General features: G+C 38.3%; 1 protein-coding gene and 1 non-coding gene across 2 annotated transcripts in view; one reads left to right on the top strand and one right to left on the bottom strand.

Moving 5' to 3' along the window:
- HAS2 (hyaluronan synthase 2) overlaps window positions 1-13,392 on the top strand; it is a 30,541-nt gene extending 17,149 nt beyond the window's left edge. The window contains exons 3-4 of the mRNA XM_021688414.2: window positions 8,972-9,073; window positions 10,585-13,392. Coding sequence (XP_021544089.1) covers window positions 8,972-9,073; window positions 10,585-11,514 — 1,032 coding nt within the window. The 3' untranslated portion in view covers window positions 11,515-13,392. The remainder of the gene's footprint in view (window positions 1-8,971; window positions 9,074-10,584) is intronic.
- Window positions 5,738-5,841, bottom strand: LOC123324714. Its single transcript, XR_006539985.1, has one exon. It is a non-coding gene; the product is annotated as a U6 spliceosomal RNA (small nuclear RNA).
- Window positions 13,393-13,746: the final 354 nt, after the last annotated feature.

Genomic DNA, 13,746 nt, shown 5'->3' with positions numbered 1-13,746 from the left:
AACCTTTCTTACTTTTGCAAAATAGTACTTCTATTAGCTTTTTTATTTACTATAGGAACACATGGTGGTGTGTTTAAAAATACGGAAAAGCACAATGAGCAAAATTAAAATCCTCCACAGCACATACATGATGCACAGATTCTCAAATTTGATACTTGACAGCATATGCCTTTCTAGTTTTCCCTTATTTTGAAAATAGTTTTGAGATTACATTGTATTTACTTTTTTTCATTTGTTTGTTACTTCTTCACAATGTCAGAAGACTTTTTAGGTGTACTTTGATACCTAGATTACATGATTTCTTTATTCTTATGTCCTATTACTGAACCTGGATAATACAACATAAGTGGCCACTGATAACCATGTGCCCAAGGTAACTATCATTATCCCCTGATGTGTGGTATTAGGGATTGTCCAGGTAGAAAATACATAAGAAGCATAAGCATGTTCTACCAGAGAAGATTATAGGAGACAATTTTATGATTAATTTACTTTGACAGTATCCTAGGTATCCATGTTTCCTTTAGCAGGAGAAAAGTAAGACTAAATTATTCTTAATTGTAGAGTTGACCTTCATCATTCATGGAGTCTGTATTTGTAAATTACCCCACTCAGTAAAATGTATTTGTAACCCCCAAATCAGTACTTGCAGTGCTTTTGTGATCATTTGCAGACGTGCAGAACAGCATAAAATTTGAGTCACCTGATGTGCGTGTTCCCAACTGAGGTCAAAGAAGACTGCTATAAACTGTCTTGTACATGGTACAGCACAGCATAAACAAGTAACTTCATAATCTACTTTGTATCATGTTTTTCACATTGTTGCGCTTTCTGTGGGTGATGTTGCTGTTTAAAATGCACCCCCGCCCAAGTGTAGTACTGGGCTAGTGTTCCTGAGCACAAGGCTGTGACTGCCTTATGAAGAAAATAGATTTGTTGGGGGGCTTGGATCAGCTGTGTTAATGACTCAATTTCATATAATAAGATGTATTTAAACAGGAACGCAAGTAAAACAGGGTTCGGTATTGATCAGTAGACAAAAATTTGTGACCAGAGTCACAGAGAGGAACCCAACCCCATATTTGTGCTAGAAGCAATTGTTTTGCTGTTCTCTAAGTCAGTGTTCACGGAAACTTTGTGGAACGTAACTGTCATGAATCGTGAGAATCAACTATATGTCAAATTTGCTTGGTTCCTGTTCTCTATGGGAAGCCTAAGCAATTGAAATATTCCAAGGGCCGATGTTGAGAATGCTTTATGTCTTCTTGTATCATTCATACTAGAGGGTAAGTAAGATTAGAGTTCATTGAAATAGGAATGGGGAAGTCTGAATTCTAGACTTAACTATGTTGTTTTCTTGCTATGGTAGAACGGATGATCTTTGAGATCATTCCCAGCTCAGAACTCTAACTCAGTACGATTGGTTTTCTTTTTTTTTTAAATTTTTTCCAGTACAGTTTTAATTTCTCTGACATTTTAATTTCTTTCTAGCAATACACCTAGGCTTTGGATGAGTATAATAAAAAAACAAAGCAAAAAGAAGGGGGGGGAGGGTATCAGTATCTGCTTTTCACTTAGCAGTTATTATCATGTTTTCACTTTCATTTTTATCTTTTCATTTTTATTTTATTCTATCTTTTTAAGATTTTATTTTTGAGTAACCTCTACACCCAACATAGGGCTCGAACTCACAACCCTGAGATCAAGATTCACAGACTACCGACTGAGCCAGCCAGGCTCCCCTCACTTTCATTTTTAATCTGCCCTTTGCCCCAAATTTGGATTCTTGAATGTAAGCCCTAAGTTAAGTGCCACCATAATGGGATTTCCTGACTCCTTTCTTTAGAATGAGAATTCCAACCATTTGGAATAAGGGTGTTTCATGGCTTAAGCCTTAGAGGTGATAACATTTGGTTTCCCACGTTCCCAGCTGGCTTGTCACCTTTGTTTTGCACCTTCTGTGACTTTCACTCATGTGTAAGCCTTCCTAAAAAGAAAAGAGAAGGACCAAATGACTCCTTTTTTAACCTTCAGGTTTGAAGAGATTCTAGGTTGATGAGAGTCAGTATTTGGATAATTCATTCTACCAAGGCAGGCATATTTCTTCCTAATTCTTTTTTAAAAAGGTCAACAGAGAAGGGCCAAATTGCTTAGATGTCTATGATTGTCTTAGATGTTCATTGGCTAGATTTGAGATCCCTTGCCATAAACTCAGTTGGTGTAAGAAAAAGTGGTCTTCCTCATCCTGCCTCCCTCTCACGAAAGATTATCTTTTTCTTTCTTTGAGGTTATTTTTTTTCTGGAATGGTTTTATTAATTAATTTCAAAGTGACTTTTTAGCTCTAAAGTTCTTATATTTTATGATTTTGTATTTGCCACTTTAATCTGAGGCTGGTAAATTTAACTGTATGCTTACTTGTAAATTCCATTTATCCAGAATCCAAATAAATAGAAAATCAAGATTTTTAAAAATCGAAAGTACCATGCGATATTGATAAAGTCCTACAAGTTTGTTATAATAAAGTTAATTACCATATACCATGAACTTTTGAGTGACCTTGTTGGTTATATTGGAGAAATTTTAAATTGTGTGCAATAGTCTATTTTTGTGAAGGTTATTTTCCATTCTAAATTTTTAGTTTCCCCCATCTCCTGCATGTCTATGGTCCCATCCAAATTATGTACCCTTTTTCAGCAGATAATTGAGTTCTCAAGTCCAGATTTAAAAAATAAAATTCTGTCCTATACATTTAGGTACTTACAAAACCAATTTTAAATAGTATCACGTTCAGCAGGTTCAATGTCAATGAGGTATGAAGTCAAGATGCAATACTTTTATAAGTCTTAATGGGTCCAGGGTCTACCTTTGCTCGAGGATGAACTTTCACACATTACACCCCAAGGGTACATTCAAGGCTGTACATGAATACTAAGCAGCTGCAAACTACTCTCTCTTTTTTTTTCTTTAATTTCTTGTCTCTAGTAAACGGCCCAATCTAAGGATTTTTACATTGCCTGCCCAGAATTCAGTTTGCTTAACTTGAGCTTATTGGGTATCGGAGTAGGCATCGGTTTCCTGCTCTCCCCGTGTGCCTTCACTTATTTACAGTGAGAATAAGAAGGACCCCTTCTCATTGGATTAGTGTCCTTAGTTGGGGCAGAGCTCTGTTTTTGGTTTATCACTTCTGGTTTAAGTTGATCACTTTATGCCTTCTTTTTATTGAGCATTTACTATGAGCTAGCCATTATTAAGTGCTTTACATGCGTTATCGAATTAATTTACCAACACAACAAACTTTAGGTGGATATGATTGTCCATCTTTTTCATCTGAGCCGTGGAGGCTTAGGAAGGTGAGGTAAGGGCACCAAGGTCAAAATCTAGTCCAAATTTATGTAAACTTGGTGAATGGTGGATTAAGGCAGATTTGTTTCATCCTGATATTAGCATAGTGCTTTCTCTTCCACAGTGGTGTGTTTCCTCTGGTATTCTACTGTTAAGGGTTCAAGGAGACTGCACCATCTTGTGTTTGCTAGTAAATAACTATTTGTGATTTTTTTGTTGTTGTTCTGGCCTATCCATTTTCACTAGAGAAATGTCCTCAGGGAAAGGAAGGGTGAAGGGAACTCCATTTACTTCGTGGTAAAGCTGTTCAGGAAGGCTGGTGGCGGGGTCATGACCAAGAGTAAATTCCACACACTATAGAAAAAAAGTTTCACTGGGTCAAGGTTGAGATGAAGGGTCAAGCCTTGCAAGCAGGCAAAGGATAAAGGCAGTAGCAACAGAAGGGGTCCTGATTTATTTTCAACCTGTTAACTCATTGAAGGCAGCCAGAGTAATTAAGATTTTCTCTTAATCTGTGTGGCTCTCAATGCCCTTTGAAGTGGTATGGGGCTGGAGGGGGGGCAGTGGGGAGATCCACCAGGCAGTCTGAAAGGAAACACGTTAAAAAAAAGTGAAACATTGAAAAAGGTGAAACACAGAGACTTAAGATTTTATTTTAGTCTTGGGTCTTAGAATTTGAACAGCATTTGGCAGAATAGGTAACAATATTTCTAAAGGAGAGTTTTGTTTAAATTATAGTGAGGTAGATCAGTGAGATAAGTTGGAATGAACTTAAAGTCTAATAACGTATGTAATAGACTCTAAACTAATAGTTTGTAACTGAATTACAGACAGTTGCAGACACATTTTAATTTGTTCATTGTGATAAGAGATCCTCGATAAGTGATAATTCCGATGGTCATTTTAGAGAGTCTCTGCTGAGCCATACATTTGTGGTAAGGATTGTCATGATCCCTTAGGTTATGGGTTTACTTAGTGGGTACAAAAATGTAAAGATTATTACCTTATACTAGTGGTGTACTTCTCTGTGGTCCTTTTCAATTTACAAGGGACTTTGATATGTACTGTCTCACTCCAGTACCATTCAGATGGCAAATGGCTTGTTAAAGTTCTCAGAAATAGTGAGATACAGGCCTCAAGACCTCTTAATTCTGAAGGCATTTGTCCTTATAATAAGCAAGTCTTGGCCAAAGAAAAAAATCTACTTTACCTAATGTTTTATAACTTTTATGCCATTACTGTTCCTTATACCACATAAAGATGGAGGCAATGTTTTAAAAACAAAAATCCACTAGAATTAAAATTGGGTTTAGAACATATTTAATCTCAGGGTTTTTTTGTTTTGTTTTTTGTTTTTTAATTTTATGAAAGAAAACCTTCCCCCTGCAACCAATTATTTTAGTCCCAGGGTTGGGAAACTTTGCTTGTAAAAGGCCTGATAGTAACTATTAGGGTTTGCAGGCCATATGGTCTCCATTACAACTATTCAACTTTGCTGTTTTAGTGTGAAAGCTGTCATAGATGATCTGACAATGAATGAGTATGCTTGAGTTCCAGTACAACTGTACTTATGGATACTGAAATTTGAATTTCATGTAATTTCCCTGGGCCACAAAATAGTATTTTTTTGAATTTTTTCAATTATTTTAAAAGGTAGAAACCATTTTTAGGCCACGGACCGTATCAAAACAGGGGGCAGGCTGGACTTGGCCTGAAGACCTTAGTTTGTGACCTCCTGTTTTAGATAGGGAGGAAAGAGGGCCGTTATCTCCTAGCTGCAATAGGGCAGGAGGAAGAAGGAGGAGCAGTGGTCTGAGGCACTTCAGCTGATGATTCTGTGGTTAAGACCGAGGTGGCTGGTTCCTCCCCAAAGTGCCTTTTTGTCTTGGCATTTTCTACTCATTTTAGTGACAACTCGATGATTTTGCTTCATTTCCATATCTCCTAGTGCGAAATCTTAATGACTAGTGATCATGTGGTTTAAACAAATTACAGGGAGACATTCAGTGTGGACAGAGAGACGGTTTGATTTGTTCTCTAATTGTTTTCCTGTGTGTAAATCACGGCCTGTAGTTTGTCCCCAGGTGAGGTCAAGCTCTATGTCAACTGGTGTATGTCCCTCACAGTTTCTAGCCTAGAGCTAAATGGCCAACATTTATGAAATTACATCCTTGTTATTAATTGGTGGGGAGATGACTAGAAATCCTGTTCCCACTATACTGGTTTTCAGAGGGGCTAAAGTCACTCTTTAGATAGTAATAAATACATACTAGTAGGTCCATGAACATACATGCTGACTGTCTCAGATGATAGCTTTCTAGCTGGCATTCTGTCACCAAATAGCATCCAGAAATCCAGATTTTGAACTTATTTCTCTGTTTCTTCTTTTTTTAAAAAAATATGGAATGCTTCACAGCTTTGCATGTCACCGTACTCAGGGGCCATGTTATAGTCTTCTCTGTATCGTTCCAAGTTTGAAGCCAGTCACAGAAATTGAACTTCTTTAAAGCTCTTTCATCCTGCTATAGCAAATCCCTGCCCAGGAGACTGCTGGGAGCTTTCCCTTCTGACACAGTTCAGCCCACCATGAGAACAGTCTCTCTCAGAGAACTGCTGGTGCTTTGCTGTTGGAAACTGGGAGGTACAGGACCAATTTAAATATTCAGAGCCTCAGGGGTTTGGTTCTCCCTTAGTCATTTCAAAGGGGCAGTTCCCTTGGCTTGCCTGTGCTCACAAGGCGGAGTTACTTGAACATTAACTCTAGATTGCCCCCTTCCTGTTGTTTTTAGTCTTATTTTAGCTTTCCGGTTTTACCTTTCCCAGCCTGAGTCAATAGAGGTGGGTGTGGCCATAAACTCAGGATACTGGATTCTAAAGGTGGGCTGAGCTCTTGCCTTCACCCTCCTACCCTCATGACGGGCTGGACAAGCTTGCAGCCATCCATATACAACAAACCAGTGATAGGCAAGGCACAGGAGAAGCAAAACGTCACTTTTGGAGAAATTTGTTTAGGCTTCTGAGGTTTGCGTACAAACCCAAGCGTTAGTAAAATCCTGTTTTCTACAGTGAAAAACTAATGCTTCTAAGTGAAAAACTCCCTGTTGCCTAAGTAAGTGAGATCGTACGGACCAAAATAGAATGCTAAAAAATGAAACAAAACAAAATAAACGGTTTTTGTTTAGCAAAGGAACACTTTTAAGTCAGTAAAATAAAATAAAAAATTCAGATGTTAACTCTAAAATTATAGGATTAGTTAAATCCAGAGAGGTTATAACTGAATACCCTATATACTTCTTAATTTACAAGTTTCAATAATGTATTTAAATTGCTATTTTCACCAACATTATTCATTAATATATATTAATTTTTTTTCAGAAAATATAGCTATTAGTAAAACGGAGACAGACACTTTTTTTTTTTTTTTAAGATTTTATTTATTTGACAGAGAGAGAGACAGCCAGAGAGAGAACACAAGCAGGGGGAGTGGGAGAGGGAGAAGCAGGCTTCCCGCCGAGCAGGGAGCCTGATGCGGGGCTCGATCCTAGGACCCCGGGATCATGACCTGAGCCGAAGGCAGACGCTCCATGACTGAGCCACCCAGGCGCCCCGACAGACACATTTTTTAAAATGTTGAAATTCCTTAGTTATTTATGTGAGGGACTCATGCTATATATATATATAGAGAGAGAGAGAGAGACAGAGAGAGTCCCCTTCAACTCAGTTTATGCTTCTTGGGTTTTTTTTTTTTTTCCATTCAAAACTGGTATATCAAATCCCTATTATTTTAATGAACTAGTAAGGAGAACTGTAAAAATAATTACTTTTTATATAAATAAATAGGCTAAATCTTGATTAAATCCATCCAGGGTAGTCAGCGTTGATGGCAAAATAATGGGAATTGATGATAACTCTCCAGTCTCTATTAATTATGTTAATTACTGTTTGGATGGGGATGTGAAACTGGTTCATTACAGGTCAACTCTGATCAATTTTTATCTACTAGGCTTTGCTGCAGTCCCCAGAAGAGAATACTCTGTCTTACTGGTGTTAATCAGGGATAGAGAAGTGGGAGCACTTTTCCTGCTTGCGATTTTCTTTGATCATGTTGAAGTAGCTCTATCCACAGGTATAACTCACCTGGGGGTAGTAGCCTTTCTCAGCTGCCTCACTCCTTCCCTCCCTAAGAGAAGTGATTTAATCTGACTGGTGAGTATAGGAGAAGAGAGAGCTGGCTCCTCCTTCCCCCTTTCTTCTGGGAGTGGGCTTCCACCAAGAAGCTGGCATCTTCCATACTTTTAGAAGGGAATGCACTTTATCTGCAGGAGGAGGCTGACCCCACTTAGATGCTATTTGGACTTGATAGGTCTGTCTAATACTGGAAAACATAATTATGAAGCTTGCTATTCCACAGGTATAAACTCTGTTCTCTGTATTAGCTTTAGGATTATACAGGCGCTATTTTGGTTAGTCATCTCCCTTATTCTTTTGTTTCATTTTCCAACTGGCTTAGAAATCAGGCTGGAAAGAAAAGTATTTATAACCCTGCCCCCTTGGGCCTCCAACAGAACTGTCTGTCAGAGGTTCGCTAGTATAGACTCATCCCAATAATTTTCTTGAAATTGTAGTTTGGTTTTGTTTCAGAATTGCTTTTTTAGACCCATATAAAGACTGTTTTTAAGAACAACTATTAGAGGGCGCCTGGGTGGCTCAGTCGGTTAAGCGACTGCCTTCGGCTCAGGTCATGATCCTGGAGTCCCGGGATCGAGTCCCGCATCGAGTCCCGCATCGGGCTCCCCGCTCGGCAGGGAGTCTGCTTCTCCTTCTGACCCTCTTCCCTCTCACGCTCTCTGTCTCTCATTCTCTCTCTCGCAAATAAATAAAATCTTAAAAAAAAAAAAAAGAACAACTATTAGCTTTTCTAGAATGGCTTATGATAATTTACATTTCTTTTTATGTACAAAGGGCTAGATGAATACTTAATGCTTTAGAATAAGAAGGTGGTCTGCATATTATGCTGGTTCCCTTCCTAATGGTGTGTCAGCGGCTAAGCTCAGCTCATATGGACATCTTGCTTCAAAAGTATATAACCAGACGTAGGAGAATTGCTTTCCTGTCTTTTAGTCACCATATTAAAATAGGGGAGGGAAATTATTGTTAAACATGCCTCCCTTTCAAGACTCTCATAGGATTTTCTGACCACCATTCAGACCTGAGGGATAAGTTGCCTAAAGGTCTTATTTAAGGCAACAGCAACAACAATAAAAAGAGTCCTCTGTGATGAGCAACCTAAGATGTTTACTAAGTCCTGGAAAACTGGGGTGTTACCTGGGGCATAAGACTTTCATTGCCAAGATGAGGAACATCCATGGTAAACCAGGACAAGCTGGTTAGCTTGCAAGACCTACCTAGCACTTGGGCTGTTCTATCCAGCTGTGCCGTTTACTTCAATTGTGAGCTTGCTCTTTGCATTGGCCATGACATAACAAACGGTCACCCCTGAAGTACCTGCTTACTGAGGCCTGGTGCCAATAAAGCTGACGGCATAATATGTATGCCCAATTTTGACGGTAGGGACCACACTCCTACTTCTTCCTTTTCTTTAACTCATTTCTACTTTCTGCTTTGCAGGTCTGTGATTCAGACACCATGCTTGACCCTGCCTCATCTGTGGAGATGGTGAAAGTTTTAGAAGAAGACCCTATGGTCGGAGGTGTCGGGGGAGACGTCCAGGTGCATACGGCTTCACTTTCCGCACGAGTCACCTTTAGTTATACTTTTACTCATTGATTCATTGAACATATGTTTACTACACACCAAACTCTCTGCCAGATGTTCCTTTGGTGCTCGAGACACGTTAGTATGTGCCTTGGACCCACTTTATTGACTCTTTTCTTTCCTACATTGAAAAAAAAAAAAACACAGGATTTTTTTGCTTAACCCTGTGATGTACCCCTTGTCTGTTGGGCCTGAGAAGTTATATATAATTAATTTAAATATGTAATGATTTCTACCATATCTTCTTGAACTTGATGTTCTGGTAAAATCTGATGTTGGAGTTCATTTAGTTGCAAAGGTAAAAAAATGGAAGAAGGGCTGGGGATGGATTCTATATTTATACCTTTGTATTTAAAAGCTGATTAATACATGGTTGACTAAAAATCCAAATTGGAATACAAAGGAAGAAAAGAGAAATAGGAACTCAAATTTATACTGGTAAGAAAGGCAAAGGAACAATTAATTAATAAGTGGGTTTTCTGATTATGATCTATTTCCCACCAATAATTACTTATTTCCCATTATTTGCTCTAAATGAAGAAACAGTTAATGAAGTAAATATTAATAAAGGCAACTTGGAATCTGTGGGATGGGAAATGAATATATATGTGAATATGTGAAAATATGTGAAGATTAAAATGAGTGCTTTGCAAACACGTGATCAAATTTTAGCAAAAGGTGAGAAGCCCATGGAAACTTGACTTTAAAAATTAGGTACTGCGTTGCTATATAACCCGTTTTATACATGCATGGTGATAGTGAAGGCAAAGACAATGCCTGGAATAGACAAACAGCCTGGTGATAAAAGAGGAAGCATGCAAAATCCAGATGAGAACCGTGCAAAATTGAGATGGAGGAAAGAATTTAGAAATATTGCCAAGAAAAAGCTGATAACTTTCAGTAGCCTTTACATAGAGCATTATTTTTCAGGACTTAAGTTTTGGGAAGAGGCCAGAACAAACAATTTAATCACTGGCATTGCATAAAAGAGGGAAAGAAGGAGAAAGAAAATTAATGGAATTGAATGAGTTGGAAATTAGCCAGAACAGGAGAGGATAGGGCTTAAAAACCTTCAAATTTTAGATGGGAGGAAAGAGTGGGAGGATTTAGGATCTGCGAACTAGAGCCTAAAAACACGTTCAATATTATAGCATAACAACAAGGAGAACAAAAAAAAAAAAGCCCTGGACAAGAAAGAGGACAGAGCCATGAAGTAGAAAAACTGTTGCTCCTCAAGGAGTCCCAAGGCAGGTCCACAATTTATCAGATTAATCTAGTAACACAGAATCAGAGAAAATAAAATATAACCGTGTCAAAAAGAAGAAGGACGCTAACATAGGAGGATCAAACAACAAACCTCACTCTAGGTAGTAACCTCACGATGGTGCAGATTTTGTTGGTATTTTAGCTGCGGCTTATGTTTTATTTATTCGTTTTTTTTTTTTTTTTTTTTCCCCTTCTTGCAGATTTTGAACAAGTATGATTCCTGGATCTCCTTCCTCAGCAGTGTGAGATACTGGATGGCTTTTAACATAGAAAGAGCCTGCCAGTCTTACTTTGGGTGTGTCCAGTGCATTAGTGGACCTCTGGGGATGTACAGAAACTCCTTGCTGCATGAGTTTGTGGAAGACTGGTACAATCAGGAATTTATGGGCAGCCAATGTAGTTTTGGTGATGACCGGCATCTAACGAACCGAGTGCTGAGTCTGGGCTATGCAACAAAATACACAGCTCGATCCAAGTGCCTTACGGAGACACCGATAGAGTATCTCAGATGGTTAAACCAGCAGACCCGTTGGAGCAAGTCATACTTCCGAGAGTGGCTGTATAATGCAATGTGGTTTCATAAACATCACTTGTGGATGACCTACGAGGCCGTTATCACTGGATTCTTCCCTTTCTTTCTCATTGCCACAGTAATCCAGCTCTTCTACCGGGGTAAAATCTGGAATATCCTCCTCTTCTTGTTAACTGTCCAGTTAGTAGGTCTCATAAAATCGTCCTTTGCCAGCTGCCTTAGAGGAAACATCGTCATGGTCTTCATGTCCCTCTACTCAGTGTTATACATGTCAAGTTTACTTCCCGCCAAGATGTTTGCAATCGCAACGATAAACAAAGCTGGGTGGGGCACGTCTGGAAGGAAGACCATTGTGGTCAATTTCATAGGACTCATTCCAGTATCAGTTTGGTTTACAATCCTCCTGGGGGGTGTGATTTTCACCATTTATAAGGAATCTAAAAAGCCATTCTCAGAATCCAAGCAGACAGTTCTCATTGTTGGAACGTTGCTCTACGCATTCTATTGGGTCATGCTTTTGACGCTGTATGTGGTTCTCATCAATAAATGTGGCAGGAGGAAGAAGGGACAACAGTATGACATGGTGCTCGATGTATGATCTCACGTTGTTTGACGTTTGCAATCACACACGCAGACACACACAAAACCTTAGTTCCTCTCGGGACTGTACAGTCTTGTGGCATCCCATAATGCCACCAAAGGAGACCTATCACTGCTGCTGGGACTTGAACAAAGACGTTTCTATGGGTTTATTTTGATTCTGCCAAAGTAAAACAAGACATCAATGAGAAGAAACTCAGATTTAACCTGTTATTTCTATGAAAATGGGAAGCATTCTGTTTATGCACTTTTTCCTTAATGTACATCTGCCTAACAGTGTTTGCCCTATATACCTCACTAGCCATGCTTTATGTGGGTTATCATGGAAGAAAAGGATTTTGGAAACTCAAGGAAAAGTTCTTTCAACGTATTCAACCTAACTTATGGACTGTGTTGATAGCTAATGTTTTTTTTTTTTTTTTTAAAAAGGAGTTTTTGTTTAACTCTACCAAATGAAATGCCAAAGGAAATTTCAAAGGCCATTGGCTGTGCTGTATTTTTATATAATTGTACTGTGTTTTAAAATTTTGTATGCCAATTTTTAAAACAAATTTTGCATATTCTATATTTTACTTCTCTGCCAAAATACACCTGTTCTTTTTTATTATTATTAAAATAGGTTCTGAAAAAAATTCATACTTAAAAAAAAAATCTACCCAAAATGTGAAGCCTGGTTGACTGATGTTGTTCATGATAGAAGGAATAAAATGTTTCTCTCTCTCTCTACCTTTTAACATGGAATAGTTTATTTCGGTGAAAAGTATTTAAACTTTCAATATTTTAACTTTTTTTTTTTTTCATTTCTTTTAGAAAAGGCCAATATACCTGTCACACTTTGGGAGTAGAAATACATACTTATGTGCACACACACACAAAAAGGAAGTCATTGGAAATCAAGGCCAAAGGGGTAGAAAAGTGCAATTTTCCATAAGATTAAAAGAAAAGGGGAGGGGGAGTGCTAGTTCTTGAAAGAAAACACTGGGCAAATGTGGAGATTCTGGCAGTGTTTTCTCACGCTGAGTAAAATGGAAAGTGGAAAAAAAATCATCTGTGTTATTTGGACAAATACAATGCAGTTCATCGTTTTGTTCTGTGGCCTGAATTCACCAGATCCTGTCGACATTGAACATAACTGACCTGTCTTTTTTTTCAGCTTGCCAGTTCACTTTCCATGTTACTAGGAGGCTTACACGGGTGAGTTGGATACAATTGAGTAAGTGTAAAAGCCTATAGATACAAAACTGGCACATTCGAGCTTGTCTTCTACTTCCCAGGGAGGATATTTTTTCTGGATTCATACAGATAATCGCTCCATCTGTCCTGTTATTGGCCTACATAGATATGTTTACGTAGTCAGAATAATAACAAGGTTTAATAAGTGTATCAAGAATTGGCACATGAGAAAAATTGATGAACCAGGTACCCTTAACCCGGCTAATTTCACTACTCGAAGGGCCTCAGTTATCCAGTTTGACTTTTGACATGACCCATCTTGCCTTGTAGCTGGTGCTGTGTAGACTTGTGTTAAAAACAATCAAACACATGAGTCGTTGCATAAAGCATGTTGTGATGAAGTGGAGTATGAATGTGGAGAAGTGTTCAGCCATGTGCTTCTACCATTCTGCTTCCTTGCCATGCAGACGCCCATGTTCCATCTATCCTGCCTAAGAAAAAGCTGCACATTCTACCTTCGGAGTACAAAAAGGTACACACCATTCTGCAACTCAGACTCACTGTTGGGAGAGTTTGCGGGAAACAGAGCACAGCATGCCAGTAAATGAAACTAAAACTTGAGTTTGCCTTTTTAACTATTTATGTTCTAAGTTAAGCTTTGATAACTTTCAAATGTCAAATTCTCTCATTCTTTTAAAAGATTGAATTAATTGCCTGTATTTATTTTAGCAATTATTCAATGTATTTCCAGTATAGGATGTATAGTATAATTGATTTTTTTGTAAATAAAATATTTTTGATAAGAGCATGGCCTTTTTTTCTAAGGGAAGGGGGCATTTCAAACAAAACAAAAACTTTGTTTTTCTGATTATAATGGAATAGATTTAAGAATGGGGTATGCGGAAAATAAACAAACATGCTTGGTCAAAGGTAATAGAAGTCACTTAATGTTACTAATCATGAAGCAGAAATCCCCCAGACTGGTGTGGTTTGGAAATCTGGAAAACAGGAGAGAGAGAGAGAGAGACCCAATTAATATAACGCTTGTCTTTAATCT

The sequence above is a fragment of the Neomonachus schauinslandi genome, chromosome 4 (assembly GCF_002201575.2).
Source record: "Neomonachus schauinslandi chromosome 4, ASM220157v2, whole genome shotgun sequence".
Taxonomy (NCBI): domain Eukaryota; kingdom Metazoa; phylum Chordata; class Mammalia; order Carnivora; family Phocidae; genus Neomonachus; species Neomonachus schauinslandi.
The sequence above is the reverse complement of the archived record's forward strand: the minus strand, read 5'-3'. Positions and strand labels throughout refer to the sequence as shown.